This window comes from Suricata suricatta, chromosome 17 (genome assembly GCF_006229205.1).
Source record: "Suricata suricatta isolate VVHF042 chromosome 17, meerkat_22Aug2017_6uvM2_HiC, whole genome shotgun sequence".
In the NCBI taxonomy this organism is placed as follows: Eukaryota; Metazoa; Chordata; class Mammalia; order Carnivora; family Herpestidae; genus Suricata; species Suricata suricatta.
In genome coordinates, this window is record NC_043716.1 from 35,960,545 (window position 1) to 35,987,164 (window position 26,620).

At 53.7% G+C, this 26,620-nt stretch overlaps 1 protein-coding gene and 1 pseudogene across 1 annotated transcript in view; both read left to right on the forward strand.

Annotated features, from left to right (window-relative positions):
* The window catches only part of ARHGAP23 (Rho GTPase activating protein 23), a gene marked incomplete at its 3' end in the record, with an annotated part of 50,446 nt that extends 23,826 nt beyond the window's left edge, over positions 1 to 26,620 (forward strand). Inside the window, exons 13-25 of the mRNA XM_029927021.1 lie at positions 1 to 206; positions 1,534 to 1,595; positions 1,856 to 1,986; positions 2,671 to 2,792; positions 3,179 to 3,334; positions 8,440 to 8,518; positions 11,211 to 11,284; positions 11,564 to 11,653; positions 12,682 to 12,807; positions 19,482 to 19,523; positions 20,107 to 20,203; positions 22,297 to 22,328; positions 26,561 to 26,620. The exon at positions 1 to 206 is cut by the window's left edge and continues 20 nt beyond it. Of these exons, the coding sequence (XP_029782881.1) occupies positions 1 to 206; positions 1,534 to 1,595; positions 1,856 to 1,986; positions 2,671 to 2,792; positions 3,179 to 3,334; positions 8,440 to 8,518; positions 11,211 to 11,284; positions 11,564 to 11,653; positions 12,682 to 12,807; positions 19,482 to 19,523; positions 20,107 to 20,203; positions 22,297 to 22,328; positions 26,561 to 26,620 (1,277 nt within the window). The remainder of the gene's footprint in view (positions 207 to 1,533; positions 1,596 to 1,855; positions 1,987 to 2,670; positions 2,793 to 3,178; positions 3,335 to 8,439; positions 8,519 to 11,210; positions 11,285 to 11,563; positions 11,654 to 12,681; positions 12,808 to 19,481; positions 19,524 to 20,106; positions 20,204 to 22,296; positions 22,329 to 26,560) is intronic.
* On the forward strand, positions 4,214 to 4,339 carry LOC115283099 (annotated as a pseudogene).

The window sequence follows — 26,620 nt, forward strand, 5'->3', positions numbered from 1 at the left end:
CGGCGGCCGTCGCAGGTGAGGACGAGGCGGCGCCCGTCTGCATCGGCTCCTGCCTGGTGGACATCTCCTACAGCGAGACCAAGAGGAGGCACGTGTTCCGGCTGACCACCGCTGACTTCTGTGAATATCTCTTTCAGGCTGAGGACCGGGATGACATGCTGGGCTGGATCAGAGCGATCCGAGAGAACAGCAGGGCCGAGGGCGAGGTGAGGGCCCGGCCGCCCACCCGGGCCAGAGAGTGGGGAGGGTGGTGGCAGAGAGGCCCCAGGGCCGCCCCTCACCTGCCGTGGACCTCCCTTCACCGCTCTGAGCCTCAGTTCCCTGGTCCCTAAAATGGGCTAATAGGAATACACCTTAAAGCCCTACCTACCGGGGCTTTGGCGTAAAAAGAAAATGCAGGCACCTGGCATCCTCAGTGTTCCCTGGCTGGCAGTAACACTAATAACTGTAGGAATGGCACTAATTATTATCATTATTACGACTGCCTTGGGCAGGCTCTGGCACAGAGAGGTCAGCTCTGGGCCAGCCTTAGGTTGGGCTTCAGAAATCAGGAGTTTCTTAAAAAAAGAGTGTATTACAGAATGGGGTTGCCCCTCTTCCAGAACTGTGGCTGGCCCTTCTGTCAGGGCTGGCCTGTCAGCAGGGCACCAACACATTGACCTTGGGAGGAGGCCAAGAGGATTGGCCTTTGGCAGCCAGCTGCCCTGGTTGAGCCAAAGGCTTTGGCAGGGCTTTCAAGGGTAATTTCTCAATGGAGCCCCCTCGTGGGCAGCTGCAGCTGCACACCCAGAGCCTAGGTTGGGGTTTCCCCTTCCCCTTGACCCCATTCCCTCCCCTGGGTGCCTGCACTGGGCTGCCTTTGCTCATTTGCACACAGTCATGTGGGGGGTTCTGAGCTCAGGGACTGGTCTCCGCCATGAGGATGGTGGGCCTGGGCTCTGGTCCCAGTGTGCACCTGCTCTGGCCACTGGGGAGATGGGCACCAGTACATAGCCTCTGGGCCACAGACCCTCTCACTGGGAAGAGACACATCCGTTGGCTGAATCAGGCTCTGCTCTCCTTAGGACATTGTCTTTCCTTACTGTAGGCTGGAAAGTACCTGGAGGAATGTGTGGCCCCTGTTCTGGGGGGCCTGGCTGGGCTGTCCCCAGCCGGGTACAGTTAGGGGGTCCCAAGTGACCTTCATTATTGCAATGGCTGCCAGTCCTAGGGGCATCTCCTCTGTGCCTGGCCAGGAATGTGATGAGCACTGCATGCATAATTCCACAGCCCAACCCGGAGGTTGCCATGTTGTCTCCTTTGTTTCTGTGGAGGAGACTGAGGCTCAGAGAGGCGGTGGATTACCCTGGGTCACACAGCTGGTGAGGGAGCGCTTGAGAGTCCAGCCCTGGTCTTTCTCGAGCCAGGGTGTGAGCCCTCCTGCTGACAAATGGTGGAGAGGGGAGATGAAGCCGAGGCAGGGGCCAGGGATGAGACCTGAGTTGGCTGGCTGTGGGCACTGAGGGGGTCTGCTTTCTCTTTCCCTTCCTCCAGGACCCCGGCTGTGCCAACCAAGCTCTGATCAGCAAGAAGCTTAATGATTATCGCAAAGTAAGGTGAGGTCCAGCTCTCACTGATAGTCCTGACCGTGAGGCAGGGGCACTCCAGACAGAGGCCATTTTCCTGACCCACCTCCAGGCCCGAGGGCAGCCTCTGAGTCACCCTCTCCTGGGGGGCAGGCAGGCCCTTCAGTCCCCAGAAGGGCAAGGAGGGATTGCGTCAGGGCTGGAGGGGAGGTGGCAGTAGGTGGCCAGGGCAGGTGGCATGTTGGGTCACCCCAGATGAAGACTTCTCCTCTCCTCCTTTTCCTGCACAGCCATAGCTCTGGGCCCAAAGCCGACTCTTCCCCCAAAGTCTCTCGTGGCCTGGGGGGCCTCAAGTCTGAGTTCCTCAAACAGAGTACTGCACGTGGCCTCAGGACCCAGGACCATTCGGCGGGGAGCAAGGGTAGGAAGGTGGCTGCTAAGGGGGCAATATGTGTGTGTGTGCACGTGTGAGAGGGTAGGGGTCAGTCCTGTGGGTCTACATGGGAGCCAAGGGCGAGTGTGTGTGTGTGTGTGTGTGTGTGTGTGTACGCACGTGCGTGCATGTGTGTACGCGCGTGTGTTGGGCTGGGTGTGTGCCAGGGTTATCCTGGTATGTCTGCCTGTGTGTGTATGCCTGTGAGGGTCCAGGGGCTCTCAGAGTCTCAGGGCTGGAGGGCCTGGAACCTGGTTTCTCTCCATGACATCCCAGCTGGGTGTCCTCCAAGTCCCTGCCTGTGTCCCTTCAGGAGCAGGAGGCTCATCCTCTCTGGAGGCAGCCTTTTCCATCTTTATACACTCTGGACTATTAGAAAGTTCTTTCTTTGGTTGTATCAGTATGTGTGGTCCCCACCGAGTTGTTTTAGCCCTCGAGGCCACAGAGAAGTCCTTACTTTCCTCTGAGGGCTGACTCCTCAGGAATAAACACCCTCATCTCTGAGGCCTTCTCTCAGGATATAATTTCCCATCAGCCCTCAGCATTCCAGCTGCTTCTCTGATGGAACCCCTATATGTCCAAACATGGGTGAGTGTGTGTGACCCGGTGTGGCTGCTGCCCCTCTCCAGGCCCCCACTCACCCTGGCTTTGTCTGCCTTCCCCCGATCCCAGATGACAGTACTGCCACTCCCAAAACCCCGTGGGGCATCAACATCATCAAGAAGAACAAGAAGGCAGCTCCTAGGGCATTTGGGGTCCGGCTGGAGGAATGCCAGCCAGCCACAGAGAACCAGGTAAGTCTCCGCCATACTCCAGAGCAGGCAGAGAAGAGGGGACACCAAAGCACAGAGGGTCAGAACTGTGAGGGACTTTGGAACCGACCCTCCACCTCGTCTTACAGACGCTGCGGTTGGGGGGTTGGGGGAGGTGCAGAGCCCAGGGAGGGAGCAGCAGAACTGAGGCAGAGCCCATAAAACCTGATCTCCGGCCAGTGCTCCTGTGTAGACTGAGAGGAGGCTCTGGGGCCCGGAGACAGTGACGGCCTTTTGCTCCTCTGCCTGGGGCCCCGGGGCAGCAGCTCTGGCCTTGCACGGCTCCCGTCGTGGCCTTCCCGCCTCTTCTGGCTCATCGGTGGAGAACCCTGCCCTTTACCTTCCTAACATGTCCGCCCTGTCCCCAGCGGGTCCCCTTGATCGTGGCCGCATGCTGCCGCATCGTGGAGGCACGGGGGCTGGAGTCCACGGGCATTTACAGAGTGCCAGGCAATAACGCAGTCGTGTCCAGCCTGCAGGAGCAGCTCAACCGTGGGCCCGGGGACATCAACCTACAGGATGAGGTGGGCGCAGCTGGGGAGGCTGGGGAAGCAGGGAGGGCCCGAGGCGCTGCGTGGGTCTCTTGTGTTCCTCTGCCCCGCAGCGGGCCTGGCGGCGGGCCGGGGCACAAGATGGGTGGGATGGGACCTGCCCTTGCAGACCAGTCCCGGCCGGAGCCTGCTAGATGCACTCGTGGCTGGGGAGCCTCGAGGCGGAGGCTCACAGGCGTAGGTTTTGGGACCTTGAGGATGAGTAGAGCTCACTAAACACCAGTGAAAGCCGGGTGAGAGCATTCCAGGCTGAGGGGATGGCCTGGGCAAAGGGGTGGCCCCTCAAGGTTTGCCAGCTGTTGACTCACCTTCTCTGTAAAGGGCCAGGTGGCTGATGTTTTAGGTGTCGGTTACCACACAGTCTCCTCCTCCTCTTCCTCCTTTTTCTTCAGTCCTTTAAAAAAATTTTAATCTTTATTTATTTTTGAGAGAGAGAGCATGAGCAGGGGAGGGCAGAGAGAGAAGGAGTCATAGAATCCAAAGTAGGCTTGAGGCTCTGAGCTGTCCACACAGAGCCCGACATAGGGCTTGAACTCACGAACTGCGATATCATGACCTGAGCTGAAGTCAGATGCTCAACTGACTGAGCCACCCAGGTGCGCCCTGTCTTCAGTCATTTAAACATGTAAAAACCGCTCTTAGTTCAAGGGCCATACAAAGCCAGGCTGCTGGCTGGACTTGACCCACGGGCTGTACTTTGCAGACCCCTGGCTCAGAAGGGAGCCTGTGGTATTTTCTGGAGCAGCCAGCACTTCGGGTGGTTGCAGCACGGGAAGAGGAGGGGCTGGTCAGATGAGACAAAGCCGGCTCGGATGGCATCCGACAGCCACACTTACAAGTTTGCAGCACGTTCAGTAGCTGGTTAAGCCGACTGTGCTCTTTCCCCACGGGGGCCCAGTGTGCCAAGGCTGCACCTCCTTAGTAGTGTATGTAGCCTGCTGATTGTACAGCTTGCCCGAAGTGACCTTGGAGACAGCACTTTCCAGTGTACATTGAGGTTTGGCCTCATGCTGTCTCCAATCCAGGCTCCAGACAGACAGGCATGCCATGTTGCGGGGGCGGGGGAAGGGGGGCTTTGGAAAGCCCCAGGGCACAGTGGCCAGGGTCCATGTTGGCCAAGTCATCATGTCCATCCATACCAACTTGCAGAACAAGTAGTATGTGATTGAGGCCCTGTGTAGGGCCAAGTTCAAGTTCCCTGGCTGCCGGAAGATCCACAATCCCAAGAAGTGGGGCTTTACTAAGCTTAATTCAGATGACTTTGAAGACATGGTGGCTGAAAAGCAGCTCATCCCAAATGGCTGTGGGTCAAATACATCCCTAATCATGACCCTTTGGACCAATGGCGGGCTCTGCATTCATGAGACTCCCGCCACTGCCCCTCCCTATTCATGCCCACCAATAAATCCTACTTCCTGTAAAAAAAAAAATCTCAGTTATAGCTCAGTAAAGCTGGAAAAAAGCCAAAGAAATATATATTTTTAAAAGTTTATTTATTTTGAGAGAGAGAGAGCACATGAGCAGGGGAGGGGTAGAGAGAGAGAGAGAATCCCAAACAACCTCTGCACTGTCAATATGGGGCCTGACGCAGGGCTCGAATCTACAAACCATGAGATCATGACCTGAGCCAAAACCAAGAGCCGGACGTTTAACTGACTGAGCCACCCAGGCGCCCCCAAAGAAACATATATTTAAATTTTTAAAAAATTTTTAATGTTTTACTTACTTTTGAGAGAGAGAGAGAGAGACAGAATGCAAGTGGGGGAGAGGCAAAGAGAGAGGGTGACACAGAATCCAAAGCAGGCTCCAGGCTCTGATCTGTCAGCACAGAGCCTGATGCAGGGCTCGAATTCATGAACCACGAGATCATGACCTGCGCCAGTCAGAGACTTAACTGACTGAGCCACCCAGAAGCCGCCTCCCCAAAGAAATAATTTCATGTGAAAATAAAATAACAAGAATTTGCAGTAGGGCCAGTGTTCCTCAAACTGCATCCCCCCAAGGAGCTGTGGGAGGCCAGGAGCAGGTCAGGAGCCCCAATCCTTGCTCGAACTAGAGAAATCTGCTTTGTTCTGTTTTTTCATGTCATTTTTTTTCATACTGGGTTTTCATCTATGATTCTGTTTGGCAAAAGGGGCTCTGCTGAAAAAGATGTTTTGGAAAACCATGAATCTGGGCAATGAAGTCCCATGAGTCACATATTTAGTGAAGCTTTATGTGATACCTGACGCTCTTCCTACCCTTGGGGAGGAAACGGGGAGACGAGACAAGTACCGTGTGGGACAGAAACCAAGAGAAAAGGCTGCTGCCTCACCGAGGGCCAGATTGTGTGATGAGGAGGGAGAAGAGGCCGAGGGCGGGAGCAGGTGGTAGACGTGAGTGTTTGAATCCTTGAAGCGTGGACGGGACGGGGCCGGCGGACAAGAAGGCAGTGCAGGCTGGGAACGATGGCATTTTCCAAAATCCCAGAGAAGGGTCTGAGACAGAGAATGGGCCCACCGCCTTCCTCCTTCCTGGGCTTGGCAGGGGAGAGGAGTAAGGCCCAGGGCAGGTGGTGGAGGGCTTTTGACGGCTCTCTTGACGGGTTTGATATTGACAGGGGCGCCTGGGTGGCTCCGTTAGTTGAGTGTCTGACTTCGGCTCAGGTCATGATCTTGCGGTTTCTGGGTTCGAGCCCTGCGTCGGGCGCTGTGCTGACAGCTTGCTCAGAGCCTGGAGCCTGCTTCAGATTCTGTGTCTCCCTCTCTCTCTGACCCTCCCCTGCTCATGCTGTTTCTCTCTCTCTCTCTCTCTCGCTCTCAAAAATAAGTTAAAAAAAAAACCATTAAAAAAAAAGGCTTTGATCTTGACAATAAGGAGCCTTTGATGGTTCTTCAACTGGGGAGGCATAAATGAGAGTGGAGTCTGCTTTAGCTTACGCCTGACAGATATGAATGAGGGAGGCCCAGAGCAGGGCATCTGAGAGAGAGATTGCTGACATGGGAGAAGTACGAGGGGCCAGGAGGACACAGTGGTCCCAGGAGAATACAGAAGATGGGCGCGGTTCTAGGAGTTTCCCACAGGGGTGCAGAGAGGAGCCAACATGTGAGCTGGGGGCTGATGGTATCTCTCTGGCAGAAACTGGGGCGTGGGACCTGAGAGGGAGGATTGTGTCAGGTAGGAGCCCCCCTGGACTTGAGGTGATGACCCAAACAGGCATCCCCAAGAGTGGACCGGAGGATGGGCATGGTGGTGCCGGGGTACAGAGGACGGTGGAGGGAACTGCCATGCGGTAGGAGGCTGGGCAGCAGGAGGGAAGGGCCAGGCTCCACGTGGGACAGAGGAGAGGGGGGCTCAGGTGGGGCTGGGAAGAGGGGCAGGTGCACATGGGAGGGGTCCAGATGCCTTGGGTTTGGCAGCTGGGAGAAGACAACTGGAGGTGATGTGGCGGGGGGCAGGCCCTGCACTGGCCAGGGGGAGATATGCCCCTGAAGCACATCTGCTAGGCCTTAGCCAGGGAGGAGCATGGCCAGGGGCTCAGGGGCAGCGGGCCCAAGTCAGGGCCCAGAGTGTGGGTGCGCTGAGTGTGCTGGGCGTGTGGTTTTGTCTGAGACACCAGTCCCGTCCTCTGGCTTGGGGACTGCTGAAGTTAAGTGCTGTGGGCAGTGTGAACGTAACTCCTGCTGAACCTGACGGGGTGGGTGTTTGTGGGATGGTGTGGGCCCACTGAACCGAGGGTGTCTGTTGTGCAGCTGTGTGTCTCGGTGGAAGGTGTTTGTTTTCCAGGCGGAGTTACTCTGAACCGGCCCTGTCAAGGCCATTACCCTCTGCTTTGCGTGGGGGGGTGGTGCCCCCTGGTGGACACAAGGGACAGTGACTTGGCCGTACTTCCTTCTTGCATTCAAAAACTCTTTTATTTAAAAGAGGGTTTCTTGGGCGCCTGGGTGGCTCAGTCGGTTGGGCATCTGACTTTGGCTCAGGTCATGATCTCATGGTTCATGGGTTCGAGCCCCATGTGGGGCTCTGTGCTGATAGCTTGGAGCCTGGAGCCTGCTTCAGATTCTGTCTCCCTCTCTCTCTGCCCCTTCCCTGCTCATCCCCCCCCACAAAATAAGCAAACATTTAAAAAAGAAACCAGGATTTCTCAACCTTCATGCTTTGGGCAGAATAATTCTTTGTTGTGGGAAGGTGTCCTGCGTATCACAGAAAGTTTAAAAGCATCCTTGGACTGTTTGGTTGTGGAAACCAAAGTGGCTCTGTCCCTGGGAGTGTGATTCTGCTCCTGTTGAGAAGTGCTGAGTTAGACCATGTAGGTGCCAGGCCCACTGAGCTCTCTAGGTGATAGGAGTGCACTGGGGGACAGGACAGATGGGACAGACAGGACAGGACAGACAGCGCTGCCAGGCAGGTAGGCAGGGAAGGGGAAAACATGCGTACAGTGGGGACAAAGTGTGGTAGGTACCATGGAAGAAACAAAGTCAGGGCTGTTGTACAGATGATGAGGCAGGGGCCATGGTGGCTGTGTTAGCTGTGACTGTCAGGGAAAGCCTCTCCGCAGGGGTGGCATTTGGACAGGGTGAGGAGCCTGGCCTGTGAAGGGCGGGGGAGGAAACTTCTAGGGGGAGGGAATTGGCATGTGCAAAAGGCCCGAGACAGGAAGGTGCCAGGCATGAGTGACTGCTGGGTCAGGATAAGGAGAGGGGGTCCGAGGAGGGCTCTCCACTAAGTGGGGAGCCCTGGGAGGCAGGAGTGGGTGCTAGGAGGCCCGAGGAGGTCCAAGCACCAGGGAGGTTGAGCCAAAGAAGGTACCCCGTACTTTCTGTGGGTAGGAAATGCGGGCACCTACTAGGCTTGCTGGAGCAGGGCCCGTTGGTCAGGGGGCCAGGACCTAGCTGGGTGCTGTTCGGCCACCACCCTGGGTCTTCTTAGCCCAGAGATCCCTGGTTTGGACAGAGCGTGGTGTGGGTGTATCCCCTGGGAGGGCCCGGCTGGGCTGGGCTAGCATGAAGGTATGGGCACCTGGGCTGGGCATGGGGGGATGGGGGTCTGGGCACCCCCCTGGGCCTGCCTGGGACCTGACGCCTTCGCCCTCTCCACAGCGCTGGCAGGACCTCAATGTGATCAGCAGCCTGCTTAAGTCCTTCTTCCGAAAACTGCCTGAGCCTCTTTTCACCGACGGTGAGTAGGGGGCAGACGTGGGGGACGGGAGGAGGAGGGACACTGTCTGTGCTGCACTCTAACCACTTTGTTTTATTGGGTTTGTTGGCTTTACTCTTGGGATATTTTTTATTTTTATTTTTTATGTCTTTATTATTTTATTTTGAGAGACAGAGGCAGAGAGCGAGTGGGAGAGGGGCAGAGAGAGGGAGACACAGAATGTGAAGCAGGCTCCAGGCTCTGAGCTGTCAGTACAGAGCCCTATGTGGGGCTCGAACCCACGGACTGTGAGATCATGACCTGAGCCTAAGTCGGCAGCTCAACCAACTGAACCACCCGGGTGCCCCTGGGATTTTTTTTTATGTTTATTTAATTTTTGAGAGAGAGAGAGAGAGAGACAGACTACAAGCAGGGGAGGGGCAGAGAGAGAGGGACCACAGAATCTGAAACAAGCTCCAGGTTCTGAGCTGACAGCACAGAGCCTGACGCGGGGCTCGAACTCACAAACTGCGAGATCGTGACCTGAGCCAAAGTTGAGGCTTAACCCACTGAGCCACCCAGGTGCCCTGAGTTTTTGTTTTAATACAAGAGAAATGTGTGCTTATAACCAGCTTAGTATAGATGCAGATAAGAAAACCCAAAGGTCCCTATCACTCTCCTGCTCCCTTTCCCTGGAAGTGATCCTAACACTTCCTGAGCGTTGGCTAAATGCCAAGCACCACTCCCTACAACAACTCCGTGAGGGCACTGTACAGAAGAGGAAACTGAGGTTAAATCTTTTGTCCAAGGTCACACGCATTGTCAGTGTCCAAGCCAGGATTTGGCCCCAGGTATCTGGCTCCAGAGCCCAGCTCTTGACCATTTGCTGAGCTGCTTATTTCCCAGTCCCTCTTACACGCACGACGGAGACAGACGTGCACAGATAGCGTCTAGAGTTGGGCGAGTTGGCTGGCGTGCCGGCAAATGTTTGACATCTGGCTCTCAAGGGAAAAAGCCTTGATCTGTAGCATTTTCCAGTCTCCATGGCACAATTACTCCCATCATGCCCTTTTCCAAGCTACCTAAGCTGCCACCAACGTGGAGTGAGGAGGAAATGAACACCTTCGGCCCTCAGGAGCCGGTGTGAGCGGCCTCAACACCGCTGGTGGGGCTGTTCTTAACAAAAGGAGGCTTGTCATTTTGAGATTCGTTTGTGTTTGTACAAAGAGCTCTACCTCATTCTTCTTTTAAATCAACCACCTGGTAGTTCGTAGTCGGAGTAGACTATAATTTGCCTAATCACTCCCCTATTGATGGATATTTAGGTTGTCTTCAAATTTTGGCTCTTACAAAACACGTTGTGATGACTTTCCTTGAATGTGTCCCTACATGCCAGGATCAGTGTCCTGGAGGTGGGTTCCTGGACAGTAGAATTTCTAGGTCAGAGTCCTAGTCAACGTCTTTGGAAGCTCATGTCAAGTTGCCCCCTGAGGAGCAGCGTCTAGCTGATACTCTTACCAACAGCCTAGGGGAGAATTGGCTTCCACGCATCCCCCCAACCCAGATGTTATCAACATCGTAGACTTCTGTTAATTGGATGAGGGAAATGTCATCTCATTATTCTTTTCATTTCATTTCTTTCATTATTAGGGGAAATGAACTATCTTTTCATTAGCTTATAGGCCTTTTCTGTTTCCACTCATTTCCTGTTCAGACTGTGTGCCCATTTTCCTATTCGGCTGTTTGTCTTTTTTTTTTTTTTTGGTATTGATTTGTACCAGACAAGCTCTTGTGTGTTACGGGCCTTTGTTAGTTTTTGCAGAGATTCGCTCTTGGTCCGCCATTTGCCTATTAACTGTTCTGGGTAGAAATTGAAGACAATTAAGTGTAGTCAAAGCTGTTAATCTTTAATGGATTCTGCATCTCACGTTTAGGAGGGCCTCATGATGGTAAAGATATTTTCTTGGTTTTCCTGGTATTTTAGTAAGTTTTACATTTGGCTCTATAATGCAATCACATGTGCTTGTGTGTTATGTGAGCTGGAAATGGATTTTTGTTCCCCCAACAAGATAGCTAATCATCCCAGGGACATTTATGGACACCTCCATCCTTCCCCGCTGATTTGAAATATTGCCTTTATCACACAGTGAAGACCATGTGGCCCGTTCCCCTCTCTGTGTCCTTGTCCTTGGTCAGCCTCCTCTGTGAGGCCTGTGCTGCTTGACTGTCCTCTTTTTATGACATTTCAGGATCAGATAGGGCAAGTCCTCCCTCGTGATTCTTCCTTTCCAGAATATTCTCAGCTATCCCTATGCATCCACTCATCAGATGAGTTTGAGAATAAACTTACCCTGTTCCATGTTTTAAAGTTCCCCATACATTTCTTCTGAAGGGAGTTGGGGGGCATTTTGACACAGGTGGGGTGGGCATCTGGAGGCTGAAAGAGCCCCTCCCTCTTTCTAGGTAACCTCTTCTGACCTTGAGGTGTCCTTGTCCCGGAACCTGGGGCGAGGACCTCTTTTCTGGTATCCCCGTGCGGCTCGGGTCTTATTTCTTCCCAGACACGCCTGCGCTGCCCCAGGCCGGGTGCGCCCCCGGAGGGCCGCGCAGACACAAGGCCGCGCAGCCCCTCTGAACTGGAGCGGCTTGGGCCTCCTGGGCTTGGAAGCACCCTGAAGGTGGGAGAAGGGATTGCCTTCTCCCACCCCTCTAAAGAGCCTTCACTGTGTTCTAGACAAATACAACGACTTCATCGAGGCCAATCGCATCGAAGACTCGAGGGAGCGGATGAAGACACTCCGGAAGCTGGTAAGGAAGGAGAGGCGCCCTCGGGCAAAGGGCAGACTGGGCCGGGAGAGCACCACCACCCAGGGAAGCCTGGAGTCCAGGGCCACCACTTCCCTCTGTGACCTTGGAAGGGCCCTTCTCCACTCCAGGCCTCGGTTTCTCCATCTGTCCGGGGGGGGGAGGGGGGCGGGGTTGGGCTGGCTAGAGTCTGGTTTCCAGGCCCCAGAGGTAGGGCAGTGGGAGTGTGGGGTGTGATGGGGAGGCCATCACAGACCCGTGCCGCTTCTCGCTCCCGTCCAGATCCGGGATCTCCCAGGACACTACTATGAGACACTCAAATTCCTCGTGGGCCATCTGAAGACCATTGCTGACCACTCGGAGAAAAACAAGGTGAGGCGACTCTGGCGTGGAATGTGGGAGAAGGAGGCATGGAGGGTCCTTTGAGCATATTCTAGGCTCTTTCAGGTCAGATCATCCGGAGGCTCTCTAGGCGCACCCTCCTCCTTAAAGCTCATTGGGTCCCCACCCCACCCTTCCAAGCCAGCCAGTACTTCTTCTCCAGGGAGCCATCTCCTGAGTTTCTGAGGGTCTCCTAGAGGCACAGAGCCACAGTCCCTCTGTGTCTGATGGAAATCTATCCTCGGATTCAGCTCACATCCCTTGCATTGCATTTTTTCTTTTTTTTTTCCTTTTTTTTTAAATGTTTTTATTTATTTTTGATACAGAGAGAGACAGAGCATAGAGGGGGAGGGGCAGAGAGGGAAGGAGACACAGAATCCGAATCCAAAGCAGGCTCCAGGCTCTGAGCTAGCTGTCAGCACAGAGCCCGACGCGGGGCTCAAACCCACAAACGTGAGATCTGACCTGAGCCGAAGTCGGAGGCTTAACCAACTGAGCCACCCAGGCGCCCCCTTTTTTTTTTCCTTTTTAAAAAATATTTTAAGTAATCTCTACACCTAACATGGGGCTCAAACTCATAACCTCAAAATCAAGAGTTGCTCACTCTATAGACTGAGCCAGTCATGCACGCCACGTTGCATTTTTCTAATCAGACCTCTGCACCTTCTGGTTCTTCAGCGGGGAAAATGAATGGAGCTATAGAAATTCTCCCGGTTCTAAAATACCCTCAGAACCGCCAGCAGGTCCCTATTCTGGCATCTCTCACTGTTAGCACAGTAGGGGTGAGCACGTTGGGCACTGCTTTTGGCTGCCAGGCCTGGGGATGAGTGAGGCTGAAGTCTGGCCTGTGCTTTACTTACCAGGCATCTCCATGCTCAGCAAGGAGGTGTCCATCCCCTAAGCCAGGCATAGCTCAGGATGGGCCTTGGGCCTGGGGGGCCTGGGGTGAGGGAGGCCTGGGGTCTGGAGGTCAGAGCTCATGGGGTGTTGATGCTGACCTGCTTTCCTCCCTTACCCAGATGGAGCCCAGGAACCTGGCCCTGGTCTTCGGGCCAACGCTGGTAAGGACATCTGAGGACAACATGGCGGACATGGTGACCCACATGCCTGATCGCTATAAGATCGTGGAGACGCTGATCCAACACGTAAGCAGCCACCCTGGGCTGAGGTCATGCCCCCCTGGGCATCTTGCTCCTGCTCGCCTGGGCGGATGTGCTTAGTGGAGGAGGAGGCAGCTTCAGCAAATGCTCCTGAGAGGGCGAATGCCCTTCAGAAGTGATGGGCTGCATTTCTGAACCAAACAGGAATGGATCTTAGAATCCCTGTCTTTCTAGGATGTTTTATTCCCAGCAGGAGAATCAAGGACCCCTGAGCTTCTAAGATGAGAATCAGAGGGTAGAGGAAGGTCAGGGAAAGTGCTTCTGGGTTGGACAGCCAAGGGGTGAATTCAGGGGCACATTCAGAAGGGGGCCCCAGGAAAAGCGTCCTGGTAGAAACAGGCAGACAGGTGTAGGGAGCAGGGGACAGAGCTCTGCCTTGCCGGCCCCACTGAGGCTTGGGGGAGCAAGTGGTGATGCCCGGGGAGGGGAGGTAGATGAGGCAGGTCGAAGCAAGAGCTGAGGCAGGAGCCTGCACTTGTTCTCCGCATGTCTTGGGCTGGCCTCCCCCGTTCTCGGGGCTCCCTGGAGACACCAGGAGCCCTGTGGTGTCTGTAAGGATTCTGGTTATTATCCAAGATGGGATGAAAACCTAGAGTGGCCAGCAGAGGGCGCAGGAGGCCTTGGTCGTCTGGAGCCAAGCTGGGTGGCACCACCCGCTTCTGGGGCACTGAGTGATGTTTTTATAAATCATAGACTTTCTAGAAAAAAAAATCCTAGATTTCCCATTTCCAAATCTGCCTGTGGATGGAACCAGACCCCTTCCTGCCAGGAGAAATAAGATGGGCAGCTGGCCAGAGGAATGGGGTCCTCAGCCTCAGCAAGAGGAAGAGAAACCAGGTCATGTGACTCCCATTTTACGGATAAGGAAACCGGTGCTCAGAGAAGTAACGTGACTCGCTCAGAGTCACATAGCTAATAAGCAGCAGCCCAGGATTGTAAGCCAGCTTTGTCTGACCAAAGTTTGTGCTTTCTTCTGCCCCTACTGGGAGGCCAGACTCCTGGGTCTATCCTAGAGCTGGCTTGGCAGGCTAGGGTCAGTGAATTGAGGCAGTGGGGTAGACTTTGGTCCTGCTGACTCGTTTTGCCTGCTTATTTCCTTCCTCCACTGGGTGGTCAGAGCTCTGAGCCTTGGGAAGGACTGTCGAAGCCTGTTCTCATTCCAACATTTGGGAGCACCAGCCCGGGGCCCACTCCAGAGCTGTCAGAGAGAGGCCAGGATTGCCAGGCAGGGTCAGGAACCCTGATGAGGCCTTCGTCTGGGAAAGCGTATCTCCCTCGGGGAAGTGCAGCTCCCCGATCTAACAGGTAGCCCCCGGAGCCCCTCAGTGTGTGCTTTGGGAGCATGCTGGTGTGGAAGAGAGGGGGACGGGCCCCAGGGCTCCTGGAGAAGTCCCCAGAGGCCTGAGGCCTATGGTCAGCTGGATGTCAGGAATAGCAGTCTTCAGGGAGAAGGGAGGCCCAGAGTGTGTCTACTCACCTTCTCCTTGACCTTCGAGAGGGAGTCTCCAGCCAATGGCAGCCCCTCTTCTGGGTAGGGTGCTGGTGGAGAGAGGGGGACATATCTGTCTTCCTCACAGGAGTATTCCCAGCATCCAGCCTAGTGCCCAGCACATAGGAAACACTCAGAGTTTAATGAATGAACCAACGAACGAATCAATGAATGAATTGCTATTGAGGTTATACCAGTCTGGGCTTTCCCACTCATGGATTCATTCCCGGGAACTAACCGAGCTGCCGCCTTGTTGGCACTTGAACATAATCAGCTCGGACAATTGTTGAGGGAAGGAGCTGCCCCCCGTGCAGTCCCCGTGAGTCCACCCACCCAAGCTGGCCACTGTCTGTCTAGTCTAGAGACTACAGCCACGGTTCAGTGTAGGCACGAGCCCAGGCAGGATGGGACTTGGGCAGAGACTTCTCTGACTCTGGCCCTGAGCCCCTGGCCAGTCAGTGAAAGGCTGAAGGTCGGGGGTGACTTTGCGGTCATCACCTGACCTCCCTATCTGGGGCTCCTGTCTTCCGCGGAACTCTTGGACAGCAGAGCTGGGAGGGGCCTTCAGGCACCCAGATCCGTCCTTGAAGAGGGTCACTCAGCACGATCGAGGCAGAGCGGAGATGTGCCTGCCCAGGTCTTCAGCCTCCCAGTGGCGAGTCACCAATCAGCTTGCACCCATGTTTAAAGTCAAGGGATTTGTTCAAACATGAGTCTCACTCTGTGCGCCCTGGGATTTCTCAGCCTTAGCACTAGTGACCTTTGGGGCCAGGTGATTCTTTTGGGGGGGGCTGTCCTGTGTGTCACAGGATAGTTGGCAACATCCCTGGCTAGATGCCAGGGTCATGCCTCCCGTGTGACAGCTGAAGGTGTCTGCAGACTTTGCCAAATGCCCCTAGGGGGCAGGGGGCCAGCGTCCCCCTGGTTGAGAACCACTGAGGTAGCCATTGAGGGCCCTGGGCTCCAGAGCCAGCCTGCCTCAAGTTCAACCCTGGCTCTGCTCCTTACATGCTGTGTGGCCTTGAGCAAGGCACTTGCCCTCTTTGTGCCTAGTTTCCTCATCTGTAAAGCAGAGATAATAATAATGCTTACCCCACAAAGTAATTGTGAGGGTTATATGAATTAATGTCTGTGAGGCACTGAAAATGCCACTTAGCAGGTAAGGAGTGCTGTTGTGAATTAGTGACCTTCGTGATAGACCGCATCAGCATTATTCCGTGCCAGGTGCTGGGACGCAGAGGGGACTCGAACCCAGGTCCTGCTTGGAAGAGCAATGCAGAGAAGATGTCATTTCTTCATTCTCTGGGCTACGGCCAGGAAGGCCCATGGAAGGACCTAACCCTGCCCCAGGTGTAGGGCTGGGAGCACAGTCAAGGTTGACTTTAACTGTCTTAAAAATCCCTGGGGAATTTAGCCAATCAGAGAAGGAAGAAAATGTTCCAGGCACAGGGAACCGTATATGCAAAAGCAGAGTGGCAGCAGCTAGTGTGAATTCTTCCAGGAAACTCTGGGCTACCCAGAAGCTTCCTGTACACTTCTGGGTTCCCATAGCACTTTTGGGCACCCCCAAACTGAGTTAAAGGCTGGTTTCGTAGGACTCCCTCTATTCAGCCTGTCTCTGGGGACTGTGCTTTTTCTTAATTATAGCTAACATTTATTATAAGCTAGCAATGTGTTGTACTAAATAGTTTGCATACAGTATTTCATCATTAAAAAAAATTTTTTTAATGGAGGTGTAATTGACATTGTATTAGTTTCAGGTGTACAACATAACGATTCATATTTGTACATATCCGTGAAATGATCAGCACTATACATACCGTCACCATAGTTACAATTGTTTTCCTTGTGATGACAATTTTTAAGACTTGTTCTCTTAGTCACTTTCAAATATACAATATGCAGTATTATTAACTACAGTCATCATGCTGTTACGGTACATCCCCATGACTTAACTTACTTTACACCTGGAAGTTTGTATCTTTTGACCCACTTTGCCCACCCCCACTCCTGTCACCACCTCAGCCTGTTCTCTGTACCCATGAAGCCTGGATTGTGTCTGTTTTAGATTCCACATGTAAGTGAGTCATACAATATTTGTCTTTCGCTGTCTGACTTATTTCATTTAGCACACAGGGTGCCTTCAAGGCCCATCCATGTGGTCACAAATGGCAAGATTTCCTCCTTTCAGTAGCCGAGGAGGATTCCATTTTAGGTACACACCGCATCTTCATGACCCTGTCATGGGTCTGAGGTCAGTGGACACTGAGGTCACTTCCGTATCTTAATTGTAAATAAGGTGCTGCAATGAACAAACGGGGGCAGGCATCTCTTCTTTTTGGTGTTTTTGTTTTCTTATAAATACCCAGAAGCAGAATTGCTGTATTATAGGTTTGTTTTTTTTTTTTTTTCATTTTTTTTAAAGTTTACTTATTTATTTTGAGAGAGAGAAAGAGATAAAACACAAGTCGGGGAGGGGCAGAGAGCGAGGTGGAAAGAGAGAGAGAATCCCAAGTAGATTCCACGCTGTCAGTACAGAGACCGACTCGGGACTGGAACCCATGAACGGTGAGATCATGACCTGAGCAGTGGTCAAGAGTCGGATGCTTAGCTGACTGAGCCACCCAGATATTCCTAGATCGTAGGGTAGATCTATTTTCAATGTTTTGAGGAACCTCCATGCTCGTCTCCATAAGTAGCTGCACCGATTTACATTCCCACCAGTAGTGTATCAGGGTTTCCTGTCCCCCACGTCCTCATCAGCATCTTAAAATAGCCATACAGGATCTCATTTTCCTTCTCACCACAATTTTAGAAGTAGATACTCCTGTTGTGTCCATTTTACAGATAAGTAAATAGACTCAGGGAAGTCATTTCCCTGAGGTGAACTTGAGCCCGAGAAGACTGAGTTTTGATCTTGCGTTTTTTCTTATTCTCTCTTCTCTTTCTTGTTTCTCTCCTGTGCCACTTATTTGAGTTAATAATATGCCAGCTTGTGATGAGTAATAACTGAGGTTCACGGCACATGGTCATAATCAACCTGCAAGTCTCCTTGCTACCCCTTCATTCCTGACTCCACTTTGCCCCCCCAGAACTACCCTCCTTGACTGATTAATACGTATCCTTTCAACCCATGTTCCCTGTCTTATTGTATTTATTTATTTTTAAACAAACAGTATTTTAAATTTTTTTATTATTATTATTTTAAATGTTTTATTTATTTTTGAGAGAGACAGCATGAGCAGGCGAGGGTCAGAGAGAGAGGGAGACACAGAATCTGAAGACAGGCTCCAGGCTCTGAGCTAGCTGTTAGCACAGAGCCCGACGCGGGGCTCGAACCCATGAACCGTGAGTCATGACCTGAGCCAAAGTCAGACACTTAACCGACTGAGCCACCCAAGAGCTCCAAAAGTATTTTTTAAAGTAATTTGTCTGCCCAATGTGGGGCTCGAACTCATGAGCCCTAGGTCGAATCACATATTCTACCAACTGAGCCAGGCCGGCATGCACCACTAATATTCTATGTGTTTAAACTTTCAATCAGTGAGCTTAGCTCATTAATTTTAATGTCTGTGTTGTTAGGACCTATCTCTGCCATCTTAAGTGTCATTTTTTGTTTACCCCATTTTCATTTTACTTCTTTTCCATCTGTCCTGCCTTGCTTTGGATGGATTGATTTTGGTTTTCCTGATATGAAAATTACATAATTTAGGGGTGCCTGGGTGGCCGGTTGGTTAAGCATCCAGCTCGATCCCAGCTCAAGTCATGATCTCACAGTTCATGAGTTAAAGCCCTGAGTCAGGCTCTGTGCTAACAGCATGTGGAGCCTCCTTGGGATTCTGTCTCTCCCTCTCTCTGACCCTCCCACGCTCTTTCTCTCTCTTGCTCTCTCTCTCTCAAAATAAATAAAATAAATAGAATTACGTAATTTACAAAGCCCATCCTGTGTTTAATTATACAGTTATAACAGCCCATACTTAGGTTTCACTTTCACTGATAATTTCTAAAGCTCATTAATATCCATTGTCTTCCTTCCACTACATCTAAAAGCCAAGTGCCTTAGCGCACTCTCACCTATCACCGGTTTCTCCTGATGTGTTCAACATCCTGATGGATATGTTTTGTGTGTGTTTGTATATACGCATGAGTATCCTTCTTGGGTCAACAGTGGACATGCATCCTTACCTCTCAGAGCTTGTCACTCCCCTCTGGAGTCGTTTCTCTGTGTGCTCGTATACAGTGAAGAGAGTCTTTGTGCAGTAAGCTTTCTGGTGTCTTCCAGTAGCGTTAGTTCACACCCAAGTGAGAGTTTAGCAGGGTATAAAATCCTAAGCTCAAAATCCCTGCGTTTGTAGTCCAGCAATACAGGAAAATATTACTTATCTTCTTATGTCTGCTGCTGCAGAAAGTTCTAGTTACAGCTGATACTTGCTCGTTTGTAACCAATCTGTTTCTGTTTCTCAGAAAACTTTTAGGGTTTTTCCTTCAAGATTCTCACATTTCACAAAACATACTTAAGGGTGGGATTTTTAATTTATTTTCTATCCTGTTTGGCATTTGTGTGAAAACCTGTGCCTGCCTGCCCCTCAGGGAACCTCTAACATTTCCCTTCTGGCACTTCCCTCTTCTGGCTGGGGGAGGGAGTACCACCCCAGTGGCCAGTGTGGTGCCCAGGGCTGGTGAGGGGTACACAGCTCTCTGGCTGTGGCAACAGGCGGGCCTTCTCCTTATAGTGGTCCCAGCCTGCACTAGATGGCGCTGCTGCCCCCACTTCTGGCTTGCGGTTGGGAGCGAGCCCCAGAGATGTGTTCTGGACAATGTCTAGTGAAAAACAGGCGGAGAAGCTCTCCCTGAGCCGGCCCTCCATCAGTCCTCAGTCCTCCCCATTCCGGGCTGCATTTCCCTCCCACACTGGGGTCCATCCTTTTCTCTCCCCAAGGGTTTCTCAGATCTGTGGGGTTGGGTCCTGGGATCCATCCACCTCCCCTGGGAACCTCTAGTGACCAGGCCAGCCTCAGGGGTGTTGAGAAGAGGGAGGAGCTTCTCCTGCCCGGTTCCAGATGGCGTCTGAGGGGAGGCCTCTGCACTGTGCAGGGCCGAGGCTGTGCCTCCGTCTTCCCTCAGCCCCTTCCCACGCTGAGTTCACCACTCCCTTTTGTCTCCTCTGCAGTCAGACTGGTTTTTCAGCGATGACGAGGACAAGGGAGAAAGAGTAAGTGATGCAGGGGGAGGGGTGGGGTGGGTCTGGTCTGAGGTGGGTCTGGTCTCTGGCTGGGGGCCGGGAGGGGGCAAGCAGTAAGACTCAAGCAGAGGAAGATCCCTGCTTTTGGGGCTTCCCAGTCTGGTGGAGGAAACATAGGCCCGCTTCTCAGGAGCCCCCAGTCTAATGGGAGACCGAACCCTTGCCTTCATGAGCCCCCAGTCTGAGGGAGGAGATATAAGCCTTACCCTGAGGAAACTGAGTCCAGTAGCAAAGGCAGACCCTACCTTCCAGTCTTAGGTGGAGGATATAGGTCTTAGGAAGATCCAACCTGCTGGTGGAGACACACCTCCTGCCTTTAGCTGAGGAGCAGCTCCGGCTTTTGGGGTCCAGTCAGGGTGCTGGAGAAGGCACAAAACAGTCTAATGGGGTACGGGTAGGACCTGCCTTCAGGAGTTCCTGACGGATGAGAGAGGCAGTTGGTGAGCTCCAATCTGATGGAGGAGTTATGAGTCTTGCCTCAGTTACCCTGTTTTGTGGGATCCACGGTGCAGCCATCTGAGGGCACACTGGCTGACCCTCCTCCTGTTTGCAGACTCCTGTGGATGACAAGGAGCCTCAATCAGTGCCCAACATTGAGTACCTCCTGCCTAACATTGGCAGGACAGTGCCCCCTGGCGACCCAGGTTCAGGTGAGTGCAGGGGCTTGGGAAGGGGTGGGAGTGGAGGGTGGAATTCGCATTCCCAAGGGTCCCAGATGCCCACCTTCCCTGCTCTGCCCCAGCGGGGCCCTTCCCTGCCCCCGCCACGGAGCCCCGAGCTGTGGCAGTGCCTCTGCCCCTCTGGGGAGGTCTGGCTTGTCTGTGGGCCCGCCTCCTTGTCTGCTCAGCTGTCCCTCCCCGGGCTGGGTCGCGGCTTTGTTCGCCCTCCTTCACTGGTTTCCTTCCTGAGCTTTTTATTTCTCATGGGCTGTGTCCTTCTGGGCATGTTCCTCTTTTTAATTTTTCTTCCTTTTCTCCTTGCACCCCTCTGCCCTCCTCTCTCTTCTCCCTTGCTCTCCTCCTGCCTCTCTCTTCTTTCTCCCCTTCCCCTCCTCCAGCGGACCTGTTGGAGATTTAAAGGGTACAGTGTGGCATTTGCGGCCTCGGTCACTAACAGTGGCGGGTGATTATAAGAAGGCTGGGCAGGCCCAAGGGGCAGAAAGGTCCTGGGCTGGGAGCACCTCACACTTGACATACCGGCTACCCACGCTTTTTAACAGCTCACCCGCCCCCCCTCCCTGCCCCAGCCCTCCCATCTGAAAGCCCCTTCTCAGGAGGAAGGAGGCATTTGTCAGAGCCAGATCCTATCCCCTTGCCGGGAAGTCTGGACACCACATGGCTGCCCCCCAGCCTCGCCCCAGTCCCGACTCTGGGCTCTTCTCTGTGCTGAACCCGGTCACTTCTAGTTACCTGGACAGGGGGAGGCTTGGCTGGTAGGGGGACCCAGCCTGTCTGGACACCAGTGATGTCACCCCCAGAAGGCTCTCTATAACTGCAGCTCCTGCCTTGGTTGGCTCTGAGGGCAGACTCATCCTGCTTCTGAAACCAGAGCCCCTGGTCACTCAGCCCCTAAGTCCTGTTTCAGGGCCGTGGGCCCTCATAGCGGACTAGCCCAGAACAGCCCCTTCCTGGCTCCGGGCATTGACTTCTCCCACCCTGTGGGTGAGCCGCCCTTCGTATTCTGACTGCTCCTGCCTCTGACAGGCCTAGCACAGCACCCCTAGTGACAAGAGGCAGGCTGAGGAGGGAGCCGGAGGACAGGGTGGGTGGGGATGGCAGAGAGGAGCCCCCCGTTTCTTCTAATCACCTGCTGCCGCTCCCCTGCCTCGTGTGTGTCACTGTGTGGTCGGCCATCTGCTCCTCTCACCGTGTGCAGGGGAGGGCTGGGGAGGAGGGCTCACTTGCTTGCCAGAAAGTGTGGATTAACCATGCCTGCCCACTGTCCCCGTCAGACCCCCGGGAGGTCCTTAGATCAGCCCGCTCCCTCCCCTGTCCTGGAGAAGACACGGCCAGGATTTGGGGTCATCACCCCAGGGATCTTAAAGAGTGAGACCAAGTCCTCCTGAAGTCATGATTTTACTCTTCTTCATAACTCTGGTAATAAACAGGGCCTTGCCCCACGAGGCAGATTGATGTGGAGTGTGGAGGCAGAGCCTATCAAGGCCCTAATCCCCAGCCCACTCAGCCTCCCGGGTCCCACCCGCTTGGTGTCTGCCCCTCAACTCCATCATTCACAGGGTCCCCCTTCTTTCCTCTGTCCTGGAAGTGGGGGGTGGTGTTGACGGTAGATATAGGGCACCCACTTGTCTATGCACCGTGTGGTCTCCATTTCTCCAGAGCATCTGTGATTTGCTGTGTTTCATTGTGGTTTCCGTGGATTGCACCTGATATTTGGCATTTTCTCCTTAGTGCTTCAGAGTAACAGGGACGGGAGGGGAGGGGAGAGGAACCAGGCCCAAAGAGAAGCCCTCCTTGCCCTTGACCCTGGCAAATGAGGCTCTTAGGACGAGCAGCCTGATGTCACTTCCTGCCTCAAAAGGAAGTGGTGATTGCCGTCAGTATCTGCTCCATCCCTGTCCTGTGGGAGATGACATCAGAAGCCCGTCACACCCCCAGGACCTGGGGAGAGCTCAGATGTCTGAACCCCCTGGTTTCTGAAGCCTCCGGGGAGAGGGAATTGTGTTCGCAAGGCAGCCTTCTGCCCCAATTTAACTTTCATTTGTATTTCTCTCTCTCACCAACAGATTCCACCACCTGCAGTTCAGCCAAGTCCAAGGTAAGTGCCAAAGCAATTCTGAAGGCTTTATCCCTGTTTAAGCCATCCCGCTTTTTGATTTTGGTCGAGGGAATTGGGAGGATTGCCCCCGGACTCCGAGGAAGTTCCTGGTCACTGGGAGGGAAGGTAGGAGGTACCGTGTACTAGGTAAGCAGAGAAGTTGTTCACCTTGGCCGTGCTGGGTGAGCCACCTCGTGGAATAGAAGGATCCAGCTTGGGAGTTGGGTGGCCACAGGGACAGTGTCCCCCGTGGTTAGAAACACACAGTCTGCGGCACCTGGTGGCTCAGTCGGTTAAGCGTCTGACTCTTGATTTCGGCTCAGGTCCTGTGTTGGGTTCCGTGCTGACAGCATGGAGCCTGCTTGGGTCTCTGTCTCCCTCACTCTCTCTGCCCCTCCCCCCACACTCACACTCTCTCTCAAAATAGATAAATTATTTTAAAATTAAAAAAAAAAGGGCAGCACAGACAGTACTGGGTCTAAATCCTGGTTCCACCTCGAAGCTTCAGGACATGAGGCAAGTTGTTCAACTTCTTTCTGATCCTTGCCTTCCTCACCTGTCAGTGAAGCGCAATGTCTATTCCCGCAACAAGTATGTCTGCTATAATTACTATTCTTGGAGGGCCCAAAGCAAGCAGAAGGAAGGAAATAATAAAGATAAGAGGATAAATCAATGAAATTGAAAACAGTTGAGAAAATCAATGAACCCGAAGGTGGTTTTTTTGAACCGGCTCTCTCTCGATTATTCGCCTTCCGGGGCTTCCCTCTGACACAGAACCCGGAGGCAAGGATGTAGAGCTTGATGGCCGAGTGGACTGGTGTCTTAGTCAGCTCTGGCTGACGTAACAAAGTGCCGCAGACTGGATGGCTTAACCAACAGAAATTTATTTTCTCACAGTCCTTTTTATTATTTTTATGTTTATTTTTTAATGTTTTTTTTTACATTTATTTATTTATTTATTTTGAGAGACAGAGCACAAGTGGGGGAGGGGCAGAGAGAGAAGGAGACACAGAAACCGAAGCAGGCTCCAGGCTCTGAGCTGTCAGCACAGAGCCCGATGTGGAGCTCGAACTCACAAACCATGAGATCATGACCTGAGCCGAAGCCAGGCGTCCAAACAACAGAGCCGCCCAGGCGCCCCCATTATGTTTATTTATTTTTGAGAGAGCGAGCGAGCAGGGGAGGGGCAGAGAGGGAGGGAGACACAGAGTCCAAAGCTCCAGGCTCGGAGCCGTCAGCACAGAGCTGTCAACAGGGCTCAAGCTCCTGAACTTTGAGATCGTGATCTGAGCCCAGGTTGGACGCTTAACCAACTGAGCCACCCAGGCACCCCATTTTCTCACAGTTCTGGAGACTAGATGTCCCAGATCAAGGTGTCAGCACGGTCGGTTTCTGGGGAGGGCTCTCTGTGTCTTCTAGGTGGCCGCCTTCTTGCTGTGTCCTCATATAGCAAAGAGAGGGAGATTGCAGTAGTGTCCTTTTTATAAGAGCACTAATGCCACCATAAGGGCATGGCTTCATTACCACCCACAGGCCCCCAATACTATCCCATTGGGGGTAGGGCTTCGGCATATAAATTTGGGGAGGGGGACACACAAGTCTGCCCATAGTAGTGGGTGAAATCACTAAACTTTGGTGATTGAACCGGACACTCATTTCCACCTGGGTCTCTAAGCACCAGCCAGGTCCCAGGGAGCCTGGTGCACCTGACACACAGTGTGCCTGTGGGGACAGGGAGCTCACTCCATCGTAAGATGGCCATTGGCTGCGAGCAACTTCATTATAGTGACCCAAACACCCATCGCTCCTGCTAGCCCCCTGGTTTCCATTACCTCTCCTGGGCTGCCCTTGGCCTTTATGTGAACGAACTGACCTCTGCCTTCCTGGAAGTGACCACTGTGACCACTCTTCTTCTGTAACTAGCTGGGTTGAGAGGGTAGTTTGATCAGAGGGTCCTAGTGGCCTCCCAAGCGCCTCAGAGAGCACTGGCCAGAAAAGATAGTGGCAGTGGCTGCCCTGGGCCTCGGGTTGGTCACAGCAGAACTGCCTTATCGCACAGCCCCAGGGATTGCCTTCTAGAGCCGGCCGCGCTGACAGCCGTGGCCCAGGAGCCGCAGGCCTATGAATCCTGCCTCCCTGACATGCGTCAGCTGTCTCAGAACTAGCCGGTGTGAGAGAGGGCACGTGGGCTGCGGTGGCCACATGAGGCATCTCTGTGTCTTCATTCATTATCATACCCTGGCTGAAACAGGAGGGGACCTGCGAGAAGGGGTCACAGGGCAGGTCACTCCAGCCCAGCGGGGGGACCAGTTTCAGCCTGTGCTTCTGCAGGGCCTCCTGTGGTGAGGGGACTGCATTTACCCATTTGTCCATTCATTTAATATTTATGTATGTATGTATATATGTATGGGGGGAGGGGCAGAGAGAGAGGGAAAGAGAGAATCTCAAGCAGGCTCTGTACTGTGAAAGCAGAGCCTGAAGCAGGGCTTGAACTCCTCCATAGTGAGATCATGGCCTGAGCCAAAATCAAGAGTCGGACGCTCAGCCACGCAGGCGCCCCCATTCACTTAACATTTATTGAGCGCCTGTTATGTGACGGGCGCTGCGCTAGGAGTCATGGATGCAAACATGAATGAGACCTTGCTGTCAAGGAACTCTGACTGTGGTACAGATGATGTGGAAACAGCTGTTCTGATGTGGGAAGAGATGCAGGTGTAGCTGTGTTTTCAAAGGGCTGTGGGAGGGCTGAGAGGTGGCTGCACGGAGGATGCCGTATTTGAGCTGGGAAGAGGACTGAGAGCTGCTACACCACATAGGTGGGCAGGGGAGGGGGCGGTGGTGGCTGAGGGCAAGTCGGTGTGGCAGGTGCACATCGCCAGAGTGAAGGCTGTGTTGGGGCTGGGGTGAGGGTAAGGAGGGCGCTAGGCTGCCAAAGCGGGTACCAGGTTGTGAAGGGCCTTGCATCTGGGCTTCATCCTGGTGGGGGTGGGGGGTCTTGCAGAGTCAGGAGGTGATCAGTTTCCTGCCCTCCCTTAGAAGGACTGATTGCTCTAGAGAAGGAGGGACTGGGTAAGGCAAGGATGGAGGCAGGGAGTCCTATCAGGAGACAGAAAGGCCCAGAAAAGGCAGAACAAGGACCTGGACAGAGGATGGGGAGGATGAGCTGACTTTGGGAGTCACTTCAGGAAAACTGAGAAGAAGCAGGGGAAGAGGCGTCAGGGCAACACCTTAAAGTGGGGAACATGAATGCAGGTGGTTTGGGGCAGGTGGAGGGAGCACAGTGGGATGCAGATGGGTGAGTTTCAGGTGCCTGCAGACACTTTGCTGGAGCGGATTTGCCTTTGGGAGAAGAGTTCTGGGGCTCAAGAGATAGTTTGGTGTTGGCCTGTAGTGGGCAGCGTGGGCTTTGCTGGGGCATCAGGGAAGGGCAGGACCAGAAAACACCCGCAGGACTTAGCAGTGACAATGCAGCAGGAAGTTGCCCAGGTGGGGTTGGAAATCACTGTTTAGAGCGGTGCTTTCAATCCAAACCATCAGATTGTTCAGAACTGTGTAGCCAGTCCTGGCAGCAGACCCCGCTAGACTGATGTGGGGTTGGGGACTGTGGGTGGGGGCGCCGGTGGGATGGCTGAACTGCCAGGCGATGGGCTGTATTGGTAAAGGGAAGCAAACCTGGGCCCGTTGCCCAGGAGAGGCCCATACCTACCACGTAGGTGGAAGGGAGTGGAGATGCAGGGGGCCGAAGCCATGGTGGGAGGGAGGTCCCTGCCAGGCTCCGGTGGTTATAACCCGGGATGGTATATGTAAAATAGGTTCAAACTGTCAAGTGTATTCACTGTTGAGAGACTATTCTCACCAGAGATGTGTCTGCAAGGATTTATCTAGCGCTGGGCATGGGAAATGGAATGGAAGGTGGGGCGGAGGTGAGGGACCAGACCCCAGCTCACAGGAAAGAGTCGAGGGCCTGGATTGAGAGCAGAGTGGGTACTGAAGGGGATGGGGGATCGAGGGAGGCCGCGCCCAGCCGGCTCCCGGCTGGCTCGTGAAGCTCCGGCTGGGACCAGCCATCAGGGAAGAGGGGCTTAGGACGCCGGCGTCCAAGATGGTGGGGAGGTGGGGGAGGTGCGCAGGGCCGGACTGGGACCCGTCGCAGGCCGGGTGCCGCGGTGCTGGGGCGCCTCCTTCATACCGTGCTGGGGCGCCTCCTGCATACCGACCTGTCTCCCGCGCAGGGCTCCTGGGCCCCCAAGAAGGAACCGTACGCCCGGGAGATGCTGGCGATCTCCTTCATC